Source organism: Osmia bicornis, chromosome 6 (assembly GCF_907164935.1).
Source record: "Osmia bicornis bicornis chromosome 6, iOsmBic2.1, whole genome shotgun sequence".
NCBI lineage: Eukaryota > Metazoa > Arthropoda > Insecta > Hymenoptera > Megachilidae > Osmia > Osmia bicornis.
The window spans coordinates 447413-463826 of NC_060221.1; the positions used below are offsets into that span (position 1 = coordinate 447413).

The following is a 16414-nucleotide window of genomic DNA, read 5'->3' on the forward strand; positions in this document are numbered from 1 at the left end:
CTCTAGCTCAGGAATACCATGCTGAGGCGAGGATAATTGCAAAGCGCTGCACCTCGTCGAGCGTGACACCTGGCCCTTGACTCGCGGTTACTTTCGCATTTCGGTACCATTAGTTCTAGTGCCTGAAAGAACACAATAGATGAAGTTAGTACTGTTCATTCTATGTAGACATCTTATTGTAACTTGGATTACTTTCGAACAGTCTTCTATACATCTACAGTAATTTCCTAACGCGTAATGAGCTGCTGATCTGTTCACATAGAGCGATACCATTTTATCGCTAATTTGAATCCCATACGAATAGGCGCTGATAGCTCCCAGGTAGTTGCCAACCTTGAAAACTCGCTATCGTATAATACAAATGGTATATTAGCTTGTTGATTTAATCTAACGTGAAGTTACCTAAGATACGTACTCTCCCTTATCTTTCAACCACTGTGGATCGCGTTCTTTCCGATCGCAGGTCCTTCGTATCGAAACCAATTTTGCGCCTTGCCTCTGCTTGCTTTTGTAACCACTGTAATTATATTAATGGTAGGTATAATTATGCGTCTACATCATCTCGATGGTTAGTAAAATTAAGACAAAAAAAAGTACTTCTTGTTCTTCCAGGTGATGACTTTCTCTAGCAGGAGTCGGGAACGCTCGTTCTGAAAATGTGACATTAATCGTACCATTTCTTCTTGGTAACGGCACCGACTTCGATGGTTCTTCAAATATACTGCTTTCCTCACGAGCCTCCCTTCTATGGCCGCTTTTACGGATTCCAGTCCGGGTCTTTTTTTTTTTCGTATCAATTTATTTGAAACATCTTTGTCCATTTTTTACTGTTCGATCTTAATTCATAATCCGATTCGGAATTCTCATTGGAACAACTGGCGTCATCAAATGAACTATTTTCTTTTTTAACGTTTTCGTTTAAGATTGTTGTTCAAAGTTTCGATTTCCGATTGTATGTCCACGATTTTCTTTTCATTATTTCTTTCTTCTTTTATCGTAGACTCGAATTCTTTTGAGGATAAATTATTATTAAATATTTCTTCGGTAGTCATTGGTCGAGACCTTAACGTGTTGTCATCGTCTTTAAACCATTTTAAACGGTGGTCTTAAAAAAAATATATAGCAGGATTATTATTAAAGGTAAAAGGCATGTAAGGGTATAATATTTATTATAATTTAGGTACTTATAAGCCTTCCTGTTTCTTGTATTTCTCCTTCAACATTAGATAATAATGTAACTCTGCTTTTGACCTCCAGTCTTCAAATTGCTGCATAGCTTCCTTACGTGCGCATTTCGTACCGCATCTATTTTATTTACGTAGCCGTGTTGATATTATTGGTTCTCTCACCGCCTCCCTTTGCAGGTGTTGACGTTTCCTAAAGAAGATTACCAGCTGTCGGTTACTGTTTCTTTAATATAAACTCGACATTAAATTTTCCATACCTCTTTTCAGCTTGTTATTATCTTCAGCGACTTTTTGAGCCTGCTCTAAAGCTCGATTTCGACATTCTCGTTAAACTCCTTGTCGATGTTTGTATCTCAAGAGTGGGCCATTCTAAGCCGATATTGTTTTGCGCAGAGTAAGTATTGCCTCTTGATCGGTTATGGGTGCACTTACTTTCTTTCTTCGGCAACATTAGCCCATAGAAACAGTTCCATATGAACGGTGGAAAGCTATCTATCATTTTATTAACAATATACGATTATCGTTTGTATTTAATTAAGAAATTGTTATAATAAACTTGTACCTTCGCATAATTATCAATCACAAACAAATCCACTTTTCTTGGATGGCCTCTTATAGGTACGTTTTAATATCAGGAACTCTGAATTTTGCCGCCAATTGTAGTCTTTAATATTTATACTCGGCCATTGTTTGTTCTGCTAATGAATAAAAAATTTTAGACAGATCAACAATTAAAATGATTAATTTACTAAATTACCGTCAACACAGAACAGTACTCACAGAGTTTCGGTTAAATAACGGAATATCGATCAAACGTTTGCACGATACCTATCGATATTACGTAACCTACGTTTAAATTTGAATGTTTGCTTAAAAACATACGACAATATGTAGGATTTTATTATTATATTTATGATATGTCCTGGGTACATAAAAAATTCAATGTACATACATAAATAATATACAATTACAATTGATGTATCGTATTCTTAGCAATATTTATTTTTTGTCAATTAGGTAAAAAAGAAACAGACCGCAATGTATTGTATGAATTGTTTTTAATTAAAACGTTTAAGAGTATTTGTTGACAATACTTTTTATAGACATTGTTAAAAACCTATCATTTATGCAACTGTGACATTCTTTGTCTTTATCCATGGAACTATGTTCTTTTCTTTTCTTTCTTTCTTTCTTTCTTGTGAGCAATACTTTTAAAACGATTGAAAAGATTTGGACACTATATGCAGCCCCACAGTGAAGTACAAGTTTAGTTACTATAATTTTGCTTTTTTTTGGACAAATGACACTTCTTAAGTCGCATACTTATGCCATATCTTTTAAAATCAACTACAAAAACTTATCGTAAATCAGTCGGTTTTTTATCAAACGTCTGCTCCTATGAAATTACAATAGTCATTTAGAAACGAATTGTAAGACGTTCCAATCCGTAAAAATTTTCATTCATTGAACACACGTACATTTCAAAACATATCGGTGATTACCCTGAGACGTAAGAATGTTACATTGTGTTATATATATATATATATTTTTTTTGTTTTCGATCGGTTACCGCATTTCGTTGTACGCAACAACAACAGAAATAACAATAATCGATTGCTTTCAAGATATCGTGGTACATAGTATTATAAAGAAAGTGGAGGACCTCTGATAAACGCTCAAGTTAAAATAAAAAGAAATTAAAATCTATCTCCTATAAAGATATTATGACACTACAGTTATGCCTCTTACACGCCTCTTAAGTCATAATAATTTTTTATAGATTATACAATATCAGTGATAATAGTAATATGTACAATCTGTATCAATGCTAAATACTTTGCTAGTTTAATTGCTCTATGTAAAAGAAATTTTATTTTTCTTCATGAGAAAAACAAATTGTACATTTAAAAAACGATATAAAGGAAGCACAAAGTACTTAACATCGTACAAAAGTTTTTTAACTCTATTATAAATAAGTGTACGCACAATAAGGTACATTTGTCTATACCGTACCCAAGCGAGCCCCGCAATCATATTTAAAAATGAATTCTCCTTAGGATACTAATTTTGTATTTAACATACATTATTCAATGGATAATGTATCCTTATGTGATATATTCACGTACATAAATATAATTGGGTTCTCGCCGAAACATTAGGAGTCTTTATAATAATTTTCTATTTGTATGTTAATAAAGATACAATTATAAAATCACATGGAATGTCTGAAATGTATAGAAAATACTAAAAACAAAATTCATCACAATAATTTAAAAATTATCGTCGCAATAAAATCGACATTGTGGGGATTTCTAGTACTTAATAGTGAATTCATATATAAGAACATAAATTTCGTATAATTAAAAAGGAAGAAAAATTTTGTTTTCGATACGAACATCAAGACGGTAGTATAATAGAAATACATTAATACTTTATTTCGATTAATATCGATTAAGAAGTTAATAATTTGCTAATGGCGAAAACTGTAGACTGAGCAAATTTATAGATAATGAATAAATATAGATGAATATAATAACTATTTCGCAATTTGATCAATCTACAATGGAAATTTATAACACACACCGTATTGACAATTACAAATTCGTTGATAAGTTCATGATGTACATACATAGTAGAGAACAGTCACTGTTTTTTCCTCAATAATAGTTTATTACTAATTGTAAGTCTCTACTATACTAGCGTATTATATTATTCATTATGAAAATTATTACATGATAAAACTGATGATAAAAATAAATACAGTAATAGTTATGTTATTCTAGTAACGTGAAACTTATGTCTCTACAAAAGTATACATACAGTTATTAAAAAAATCTAGATAATCCAAGTTTTATTACAATTTACCTAAATGGCTTGAATTTTATACATATATATCACATACATACGTCTGGCATAATAGGCATGCTAGTACATTCATACATTCTATCTCTTGAACTGGTATTCACTGTCACTTTATAAATAATTAATACCAAATACTATTTAGATCAGTGAACCAACACTGATACAAATATATCATAAATAAATGCAAATGTGTGAAAATCAGAATTGAGTATAAATGATCAAAGTTTAAAATTTCGGACAACGAGAAATTCGAACAAGAACATTTAGTAAACTGTGACTGTTTTATGCGTAATAGAGAATTAAATTTAAATGGAAAAATTGAAAATATTTTACGAACATCACTGGAATATTGTACATAAGACTTCAATTATGTTACCAACCATTTTGTACAATATTATTGCATTTTATAGAGGACATAAGTACATCAATGTACGCACAACAAACTATTTTTTTCGCGCAGCTTTCTCTGCTTTTCGTCGCATTCGTTCTATTTCCTTCCTTTCCTTACGTTCCCGGTCTGCTTGTGCCCTAAGTTCCTTCAATTTTCGTTTCAAATGAGACTTTTCTTCGCGACAAATACCAAAAGCTTTCAGGTCACGAGATTCAAGTCGCAAAAGATTTCCACCGTTAATTCCAGTTTCCAAAAAACGTGATGCATAATGCTTCAAACCAATTCCTGATAACCACTGACACACCTAACACCATTTTTTTAAGTTACGAATCCGAAATAGATATAATAACCTCTATTAATTGACAATAATATATATGTATATATATATATATATTTAAACAGATAAACTTACTTGTTCCTTGGACCAATCAGCAACTGGTGCATTTTGCCAAAAGTGGGACTTTTTGTCACCTAAACCAAAGTCGCTTGGGTGAGGAGGCATCCAAACTTCGCTCGTATCTAAATTCATAACTTTGTTTATACATGGAGAATCATCGATAAAAGCAAAGAGTAGAAATTAAAATATGAATTAATTCGCAATTCTATCGCATTTTGAATACCTAAATACCTGTTTTCGATGGACTAGGATCAACTGCAGGGTGGGCTCACTGATCCACCAGATGATAGACTAGAAAGGTGAACTACCTGGATGATGCCAAGGTGTGGAAACCGCTACCAATTAAATTTGATGAAGGAATAGTGGCTTTTTTCACTAGAAAGATAAGTAATGTTTCTTAAAAATATTAAAAAAAAAAAAAAAAAAAAAAAAAAACGTTTGCTTGAAAGTTCCGGTTTAATCTACGATATATTACCTCTTTGATTGGCTTCGTTTACAGCTTGTCGTATTTCTTCCACTAAATGATGAGTAACTAAAGCTGGATCATTGGTATGTGGATTATTTAAGTCGCTAAAATCTCCGGAACTTTCTCTTGAAGGAAGGCATATCATTTCCGCCGAGTCGTCTTTCTCTTTCTGCTAATACTTGTTTCAACTGCTCAGCTAATGATGCTGGCGGTCCAGTTAGATCTACACAAGTATCAATACAAATTTTATATCTAATATTAGTCATATTATTTACAAAAGAAAAGAAATATACTTTTTTGAGATTGTGGCCAACTCTGTTCTGTCATTGCTCTAACTTGCGAACTAATAGTACTGTGTCGAATTGCCGTCGGATGAGCAGGTTCCATATGTTTACTTTTTAGGGAACTAATCGAAGAACTACTAGAATAGGAACTCAAATTTGATTGTTTCGATGTCAAGTCATTTGGAGATCTACTGCTTGCATCTTGAGAAAGTAATTTAGAAGATGAATCTTCATCGGTATTGTCACCTGATTCATCCAATCCGTAGTCCTAGAAGATAAAATTATTAAACGATTTTTGTTAATTATTATGCACTACATTTTTGAAATTGAGTACGTACAGAACTACTATTACTAAGGCCACCAGATCGTTTAGGAAGTTGCCGATTTGCGAGTCCTCCTCTACTTGCAAGTTCAGCCTTACTTTTTCCAGCAGAGTTATCAAGAAGTCGATGAGCAGGTACTGCTCGATCTAATTCCTCCTTGACTGGTAATGGAATTGGTAATTTTCTTTCCACGGTTGCTGTTTTATCTCCGTCGTCTGGGCTACTAAGATCTGACGTCTCTGTGTCTGAAAGTTGACAGCTAGTTGATGAAGGAGGTGGAGGTAATTGCCGACGGGTTAGTTGCGGCGTAACTATTCTAGCCGTAGCTCCATCATAAGGTAATCTTACTGGCAATCCAAACCTCCTTTGTGTTTCTGTTAATTCAACTTCCAACGTGATTACCTAAATTATTCATAATTTATTTCTACAAAATATTTTAATCTATACACTTTTCAATACTTTTCAAAAGATGATAAGATGATCAACATACCCTATCTTTTAAACTTTTAACGAGAGCATTATATTCTGTGTCTTTCTCTTGTAATAATTGTTGATAGAATTCGTCCCTAGCTGCGATATCCGCGCGTAACTCGCGCGCTGCCCTTCTTGCTCGAGCGTATTTTTGTTGCAAAGCAGCATTTTGTGCTGTTGCTTGTGAAAGCATTTCTCGTGCCGTTGCTAATCCTGTCTAGCGGCTCCTAAGGCTCTTTCAGACTCGTGAAGTCGTAAACCGGACTCACGCAATTTTGCTGCATATTCCTCACTACCAGCTCCGCTGTTTTCTAAATCTACGAGCTATAAACAAAATATTTCCAATAAATTACATCACAGATTAAATAATACGTATACACACATACGTACTCACGCACGCATCCAAGTTAATATTTCTCGAGCTAACTATGAGATTATCTTGTATTACATGACACAACATAAAGCAGCACAGAAATTTATAAATATAAGCATCTAACACAAACATTTCACAAGCAAGGAATACATTAATTTGCATATTAAAAAATGGTATTTGGTTATTAAAATGATAAAATTGAAAATCTTGTTCAATTTGATTACCTTAGCTTTGAGTTTTTCCACCTCTCCATCTGCTAATGCTAGTTTATATTGACTCTGCAAGCAGTGAACAACGAACACAGTGCATAAGCAAAACCAAAATATATTCACACTTATAACCTATGAAAAAATGCTCGTATACATAAAGAAGCAATATATTACAGTTTCAATAACGTATATACATTTATATACAATAGAATATTGTGCGTATCTTCGTACATATATCTAATAATAAAGTAATGCAACATACGCTCTAATACTAAATTATGATATTTCTACATCAAAATATTAATAATATTTTCAATAATATAACTTTATCACGGTATAAAATACTATAAGAGGAAAAAATATCCAAAAATTAAACATACGATAATTAATGAGACTATAGCACAGATCTCTCATTAACTATATGCTTATAAGAAAATAAAATTTACAAATATAAAAATATTTCAATTAAAATCAGCAGTCAGTATAAGTACTAAATATTATACATCACACGTATTTTACACTACGCATTCTTTTTTATTGACAGAAATACAATACCTCTTGTAAAAGTAGTCTCAAACTGTCAACATCGCTTTGTGTAGTGGCAGATGCATGTGGTGGTATCGATGAACTACTGATAATAGGCGATCTACTTCGACCAGAAGTTAAATAATTTTCTATCGGACTGTGCGGAGGTTCTCCTTCCGAACACGATGACATAGCTGGTGAACCTGGTATTGCACCCATACTTCCAATACCTTCCTCGTTACCTCGTTGACCATCAGGCGAACTATCCGAAAAAGTTAAGGTTTCCTGTACAAAAACAACAACAAATACATTTAATTTTGCAATTTTTAAAAAAGATTTTAACAGTTTATTGATTATTACGAATTTATTATTTTGATTTCCTCAGTACTCCAAGAGGCCTCAAGCCGTCATTGAAGTGGCCGTAAATTGTCGGCATAGACATGAGCGAGCAAGGATAAGTCATCATTGGGAAACCATTTGAAAAATATTTTAAAAAGACCAAGTTTTACTTGAAATCAATTGATTCGTACCTAGCAGAGTTAGCTTGCTGTTCTCTTTCTTTATCTGCTTGAAGACTTTGCCGAATTAACATTGCTACTTCTGAATCTGGATCGCGTTCTCTACCAATCACAAAACGCACAAGACCTGAAGTATTACGAAGAACACTAGCTGCATATGCTTGTGTAACGCCAACCAAAGATTTTCCATCCACTTCAACGATTTGATCGTTTACTTGTATTCTGCCTTCTCGCGCAGCTGCACCCTTTTCTGTGATTGTTTTCACAAATATGCCCAATTTCTCAAGTCCTGCATCTGCTCCAACACCCATTCCAATTATGCTTAAACCAAGACCTTCTGGTCCTTTCATAAGTTCTACTGGAAATACCTAATAAATTTTTTATGAAGTTTAGGTACTGGTGTAATACATGTATATGTGATATTATATTTATTAATTTTTCAATAGGCACCTCCATCTTTTCAACTCGTTTCTCAAGTTCATACTCTGCACTTGCAGCAACAGGATCTACATCGACATTCCGACGATCGTATTCATTTAACCGAATGCGTTGAATAAACTTTCATTGTCCCGTATCAATGAAACTTTAGTCATTTTTTTCACAGGCATATTCGACGGATAATCCTCCTTCTCCTCGTCAGATTCTGGTATTCCAGCAACTTCCATCCAAAATGACCATCTTCAAAGTAATGTACACCATTTTCCACGAGTATCTAAATAAAAAATTACAATATGTATTTATCTAATTCCTAAAATAAATAGGTGAAAATGCATTCCTATTTATTTGTAATCTTACAACTTTGCCTGGAGTTGGGGGATGTACTCATCTTGCTGTTCAGTTTCCGTCTCATCATTAGTTTCATGAGTATCGTTTAAACTACTAACAGATCCAAGTAAACCACTTTCGCTACCCGTTACAGAACCCACTTGACTTTCCGTTAACGAGTCTATCGTTAAATCACTACGTGATCTGTGGGACAAACTAAAAATTTCAAAGATTAAATGTTTATATAAAATCGTTATATAATTTTTGGGCTAAATGACATGACAGGTGTGCAATTAAAATTAGTCAAACTAAATGCATAAAATTAGCTGCAAAATATTGATATCAAACATAAAAAACATAAAAGACCAAACTGATTCACCTATAATCATTAGTGGTGCTATTAATAAGACTGGTATCAGGAGCAGACAGGACATCAGAAAGCCAATCTGGTGTATTATCTTGATCATCTTTTTCTCTCTCTTTATCCATTTCTTTACTTTTATCAATAGAATTTTCTTCACTTACAACTTCATTATGCGTAGTAGGTGATAGTAGTCTTGCTATTTCTTGTGCTTCCTCGTCCGATAATAAAGCTGATCCTTGTCTAATTGATTATTTCATATGATACATGATGCTTTTCTCTCAATTCAAGGCACGATCAATAAACGAAACATTTAATCATACAACAATTAACTTACCTTATCTTTTTTTCTAGGATGCTGTATTTTGTCCGTGTATGGTACAAGTTTGTTTGAAGTCATTTAAATAAAACATGAATAGAAGAAAAAACATTAGAATTTAATAAAGTAAGGAAATAAGAATTATTAAGCTGTTTGCAAGTGGCTATAAATTATTTGCTAAATAACTAGAAATATCAATATAAAATACAGAGATTCATATAAAAAAATATATATATATATATATGTATATGTATATGTATATGTATATGTATATATTTAGAACACTTATCGTTAGTGCATTATGTATAATCTTAAGCATATTAATTTTTATATACAACAGCTTCATTATTTGCAAAACTGAATATATTTTACAATATGAATTATTTAATTTATCAACTTACCGAGAACTTAACAAATTTTCTGCTTCATCAGGTGTCATAGTATCTGGTGTTACGGGAATTGATTGACTAATAATAGTTTTGGAAGAAGTTTCGATTACAGTCTTAGAACTATTTTGTTCAATAACATTTTGCGTATCCATTAGTGGAGCATCCAAATTGGTAATAGTTTTAGTATCACTAGAATCACTATCATCATGAACACTACCCTCAGATGCAACATGTTCAGTTGGCTGTTTCTTTTCTATATGTTGAGGTGTAATTGCAGGTGACACACTTTGAGATACAATAGTTTGTTGAACTGTACATGTGGAAATACTTTCTTGCAATCTTAATTTTGCTAGTTGATCAGCTTTCTGTTTTTCCTGTTCCCATGTTGTTTGTGGCTGATCAGATTCTTCTGTATTTCTATTTAAAATACTGCTTACTGATTGTGAACTAGATTTAGATGATGGTACTGTATCCCCTACCAATGTTACATATTCTTTCCTAGTAGTAGTTGTTGACACAAATTTAGACATACTCTCCGAGTGTGCAATTTCATCTGATTCTACTTCCTTATTAATAGGTTTCTCTGATAAATTCTCAGTACTATGGATATTCGAACTTAGCGAGCACTGATTCGTATTTAACACAGCTTTGTCCGTTTGATCTACTTTATTATCGACTTCGGCAAAACTCGAACGTTTCCCAGATACTTCTTCTTTATTCTTTGCTAATTTTTCTCGAACAGAGATCTTGATTTGATCATTTTTGGCATTGGACATTGTTTTTTGACACACAGTTTCAGCAAATATATGCCTTTCATTGACGGCGTTTGATTTCGACTTATTATCTAAGACTATATTTTGATTTATTTCTGTAATCATTGAATTTACTCGTACATGATCTTGATTGCTATCTTGAGATATCTTATTATGGCAACTTTTTGAATCAGCTTTTATTAACGCATTTTCCTCTACGTCAGCTTTTAGTTGAGGTTTAATTTCATTATTTTGTGTAGTAATTTCTTGATTTTGTTGCATTTTCTTTGCATATGGCGAAGGTATTGGTATATCCTTATGTTCTAAAGGTGGGTACTCCTGATCTGAACTAACTACAGATGGTGGTCGCTGCCCCAATCCAGCAGCTTGGAGATCGACACGTACGTGAGAACGTCGAATAACCGTCGTCGTGTCTGGTTCATTAAATCTTGAATTTTTTTCTAAACTATCCTTTTCAGAAATATTTTCTGTGTATATTGCAGGCTTCTCTTGTTCTTCAGGTTGTAAGTCATAGCTATTACGACCTTAAAATAAAATATCACAATGTACAATCATTGCTTATAATAAAAAATATATATAACAGAATATGTAAATAAAAGATGTTTCAAAAAAGGACATTATAAAATACCTCGACAATCAATGCAAAGTAGCCGTAGACACATGATATTTGTGTTTTTGTATGCATATACTAATAAACAATTCACGGAATTAGAGTAAACGTACAAATGTGTAAGACTGAATACCTCTTTTTTTTTGTTTGTAATTGTTGACAATAATATTGATATGGTTTTAATACAAATGGGTCACATATTTCACAAAAACATCTGTACTATATTATTAAGGGGTTTGGTTATTTAATATGTCACTTCAACAAAGTAAACACTGTATTTAAATTCAAATTATTAACATTCTTAGAATATTTGTTAAGAACACATTGAAGAAATGTACTATACACTGAAGTTCAAATCATTTTATAAAATGATGCATATCATGTTCAGCCAATTAAATTGGTTTAATTCTAACTTATATTTTATATAAACTCATTTCTTATGAAAGAGATATTTGAAAATAGTAATTAATTATTAATAAACAATATCTTTTTGTATGATCACTGGTAAGAAAATTATTAAAATTTGTAAAATACTTTACTGAAGTGAATGGTGTAAAGTAGAGCCAGACAGAAGCAGAACAGAATACACAGACATTTCTATAAATAATACTGTTGAACCAGTAGGTGGAACTAAGATCAAGAAGAGGAGGAAAGAGGGAAAGAGGAAAGTTTCCTCCCGTACTGTTACTTTTTAGAATTTTGGCACATTGCCATAGTAAAAGAGCAGAATTTCGATATTTTATAAAATAAATATTCTGTAGCAATTAAATAAGTTGTTCAACGAAAAAAAAAAAAAAAGATTCAAAAACGGAATTTTAATCAACGAATTATACTTCTAATTTTGATATATGTTTTTTATAGACGTGTATAAAATATATTTGTTGTTACATACATCCGTGTAGATGATGTTAAATCATGTTATTGATAATTTACATATACTCTACCCGCTTGAAATTTTTCAGACATTTCCTTATCTGCCTTCTCTTCTTTACTATCCTTGGAAGGGGAGCTAGGGGAGCTCATACTAGAAGAAGCGCTATCCGTACCTCCAGAAGGTGGTCTTAATTCTGGATCTGGAGATTTTGATGGCTCTATTTTCCCTTCATCCGTCAAGCTATCTTTCTTCCTTACAGTATTTATACATGGCCTAGCCCAGTCTGGTCTTGGATCAGGTCTAACGATTTCATTTTTGGTGTCTACGTCTTCCCTAGAACCTTTCAGATCTGTTGCTTTTTTTAAAATTTCATCATTCTTGGCTAACCATTCGTTCTCCATTCAGAAGTTTTAGGTGGTGAACGTACAACGTTTGAAGGGTAATTTAAATACTCAGGTGTATCAAGTAAGTCACTACTTTTCTTTAGTTTATTTTCCACTGCAATACTAGGAATATTCTCTATTGACATACTCCTTGTCGGACTAGATATATCAGAATTTCTCTCATGAGAGGAAACATGTGATTTTGTTTGTGAATAAATATCAATACTTGAGTTTGCAAGAGTATTTTTAGAGGATAAACCGCTGTTTTCAGTGTTATTTAAACCTTTTGAATGTGTGGTAGCATTTTTCGATGCATCTATGTTTCGTGCAAGCATTTTGGCTGCAGTATTCTTTTGTACTACAGCATATTCCGGTACAACCACATCTTGTGTCCTTTCTGGCGTTGGAGTAACTACATTTTTTGTAACATCTCGTTGTTCTTGATTTCTTTGGAAATGTTTGTTTTGTACATTTGTATTTTCTGGATAACGGCATATTCAGGTATAGTTGGTGAAGTATCAAAATATTTATTTATAGTAGCGTATTCTGGGCTACTAGGAATATCTGGTGGAGATACTGCTGCAATACTAGCTGGTCTTTCTTTTCTTACATTTGAAGCAGAAGAATTTCTTGTTGGCGGTGGAGGTGGAGGTGGAGATATGACCGACGATCTAGTAGAGCAAAAGCTTGCAGATCTTGTAGCTGGATTAGTAGAAATATCTGTTGGTCTTTTCACTTCATTATCAGTATTTACCGCATTTTGTATATGTCCTACGGAAGTAGCTTCTACGCTAACTTTATTTGCACTTTGATTTAAAGAAGTCTGAACCACAGATCTATTTGGATCTGAATTATATCTGCTTGGTCTAGTTTTTGAGAAATGACTAGTCCAATTTTTCTGTTTTTCAATTAATTCTTTCGAATTTAACCTTCTTTCAGGTTTCTCTGGTTTTTCTGGACGATCATCTAAACGATTTTCTTTACCATAATTTTTCTCAAATTTTCCTTGCCCTGCACGCGATTTATGTTTATCTGACAAATTATCTAAACCATGATTATGACCATTTTCGAAATGCCTTTCAGCATTTAAAGCTGGTACACTTGCACTCCAATTACTCAAGTGATCTCTAGCTCCTGGAGGTGAGGGAGATCGAGGACGGGGCGATCTCGCAGGAGATGTACAACCTGATCCAGAATTTGCTGAACTAGAACGTGATCTTAAACCATGTAAATTACTAGGTTTTGTAATTCTGTCCACCCTACAAAAAATATGTCTTACAAATAATTCGACGATCTATTATGGTATTTATTTTCCATTTTATATTATACACTTACGGTTTATGTGGTTTATTTTCTTCTCCAAGCTTTTCAAAAAGCGCACGGGCGTTATTAAAACGGGCCACGTGACTTTCTGTCCTAACAACTGTAACCTGTGTAGGAGATTCTTTTAAAGGTACAGTTGGTTCCTTAAAACTATCCGATAAATGTTATTTGTTCTATGGCTTAAATTATCCAATTGTGGTTTCGATTGAAAGATGTTTGCAATGGCTGAAACCTTTGAGCCACCAACTCTCTTCTTTTCTTCTACTGTTGCCATGATTAATGTTCCTTAACAGCAAAACAGTTTCTATTATTGTATGTATGTGCATAATTGCAGTGTTTTAGTGAATAAAAAGAATGTTTTAATTAAATATTACCTGTATCTCCCATATATAAAAATTAAGAGTTTTATAGTGTGATATATTTCAGCCCATTGTCATTCATATATTTTTTATATTTATCATCTTTTTAATGATCTGAAACAGATATATCATAAGTTACAATGCAAGGATAATTAATTTTACATTAAATAATTCATCTATCACAATTTGACACTAATTATATTTATATATAAAGGTATTTGTATCTATATGTGAGACTAATGTTTATAATTATCAAACATTCATATGGGTCATTGACTTATAAATACTCAACATACATATATATCTTTTAACTGCAGAATACATTTTGTTATGAATAAAAGATTTTATTAAGTTATATACTATATAGTTATATACTATATATATATATATATATATTTAAGTGCAATTGTCTGAAATGATTTAAGTCAAACTTAAATGGAAGGCATAATATACAGAGGTGGGGTCTTGTCTGGGTTTCACCCTCCTCCTATTGCCATAGCACACCATGCTCCTGCAATCAATACTTGAATCCTTTCTCTGTAGTTGAAGTATGAAAAGTGGAAGTATGCACACATTATAATCTTATATTATATACTTTATACATAATATGTACACCTTAGTAATAATAGATCAAAGTTAAATGTAGCTTAAAATAAACAATGAGGCTAATGCAGCAAACTTTCTCTTATTTATATAATCTTTTCACAATATCTTAAATGTATCATCCAAAATCAATAATTCAATCTTTTTATATTTAAATGTCAGAGTATTCTATGTATAATTATAATTTAAATGTAATTTACATAAAATATATGGTTTCATTATAGAAATAATTTAATAAAAATGAAGACAATATTCTTTATTGATTTTAATATTTTTTCCATTATATTGTACTGATATAATTTATAATTAATGCGTAATAAATCAATCATTATATTGATTATAATTTATTTTAATAAAACGCTTATACTGTGTTAAAAAAAAAAGATTTTGTATAGTAAAATTCTTCTAGCAATACTCACGGTAATAATAATTCAAACTTAACTGAAAAATAAGCATTAGTAAATAAACTAATTCGGAATATTATTTAAATCTATATATATATATATATATATATATATATATGTACTATCAATAAAACTCCTACATATATACCAACTAAAATACAACTATAGCTATTATAATACATAAATAATTTAATTTTAATACTGAACGTTTATAAAAATTCAAGTAACGATACGTTGCATTTCGCCATTATAAGTTACAGCCATTGAATCTCAGTCTTGCAAAAATTTACAATACCTACTTATCATTAGGGAATTTTTTATTTAACACATAATTATTTAATCAATATTTACTTATAATGAATATAAAACATATGATCAAAGGAAATTATTTATGACACAAAATATGAAACAAAATATGACAAATTGTTTATAGAATGCATAAACTAACCAGAGGTGTCACCATGTGCACGAAACCATTTTCCTTTATAAGATGTGTTTGTAACGTTTCTTATCTTCTTTCTTCCAAAAATTTGGCCTTTTTTTCACGTGAAGGAACACAACCGAAAAAATACTTTCTTAAAATAAACTTTTAGATACATACAACAAAACTTAAAGCTTAGCTCTGTCAAAATTGCTTATATTCGTGACAGACGCTTGTTTCCACCAATTTTTTTTATACCCTCATTTATAATAATACTTGTACAATAACCTAAACCGCCTGAATTGATATCACTTTTAATCCTGTTTTCTAAATAATTACTACTTATTTACGGTAGTTAATTATGATTAATTTTACATCGCGAAGCACTTTCACAACCGGCTGTGATCTACCCGTGTCAACAACCCGTGAAAAATGATCCAAGATGGTCGTCATCCTTTTTAAAGATGGCGATTATGCACCATCATAGGGATTTTAATTAAAGAAATTCTACAGAGAAAGAAAGTATTTTTTCTGCGTGTAGGATAATTAATATTTAAATAGCTTGAGATACTGTTAGATAAGTAGCACATAAGTTTTAATTAAGGAAACTTCAATAATATATTTAAAAATTGTTCAACATTTATATAGCAAATTTGTATTTTATAATTTTAAGTTCTTTTATTTGATATATTTGAGAGAATATTTCGATCATGTGTATGTACTTATGTAATGAAAGTAAATAGAATATAAAAAATTAAAAACAGAATAAGAGTTAAAAGCTTTAGGGTTATTTAGAATTTCTTTATAGGGATTTTCCATCTGAA

General features: G+C 31.7%; 2 protein-coding genes across 2 annotated transcripts; both read right to left on the reverse strand.

Annotated features, from left to right (window-relative positions):
- Positions 1-2: 2 nt before the first annotated feature.
- Positions 3-798, reverse strand: LOC114879621 (dynein axonemal assembly factor 4-like; the record flags this gene model as incomplete). Its single annotated transcript, XM_046286182.1, is given in 5 exon segments — positions 3-122; positions 193-345; positions 412-450; positions 452-517; positions 598-798. Coding segments are annotated over 5 exon segments (579 nt in total), but the record flags the coding sequence as incomplete, so codon positions are not given.
- A 1428-nt stretch (positions 799-2226) lies between these two features.
- On the reverse strand, positions 2227-16018 carry LOC114879630. The gene is given in 31 exon segments (XM_046286070.1): positions 2227-4744; positions 4853-4959; positions 5069-5099; positions 5101-5133; positions 5135-5167; positions 5169-5212; positions 5313-5433; positions 5435-5526; positions 5597-5855; positions 5926-6312; positions 6401-6591; positions 6594-6705; positions 6979-7032; positions 7519-7769; positions 8017-8374; positions 8457-8543; positions 8545-8581; positions 8583-8676; positions 8679-8718; positions 8802-8824; positions 8827-8987; positions 9151-9375; positions 9470-9490; positions 9853-11137; positions 12168-12494; positions 12497-12958; positions 12961-13739; positions 13816-13966; positions 13969-14088; positions 14178-14276; positions 15618-16018. Coding segments are annotated over 30 exon segments (6150 nt in total). The 5' UTR covers positions 14191-14276; positions 15618-16018; the 3' UTR covers positions 2227-4492.
- Positions 16019-16414: the final 396 nt, after the last annotated feature.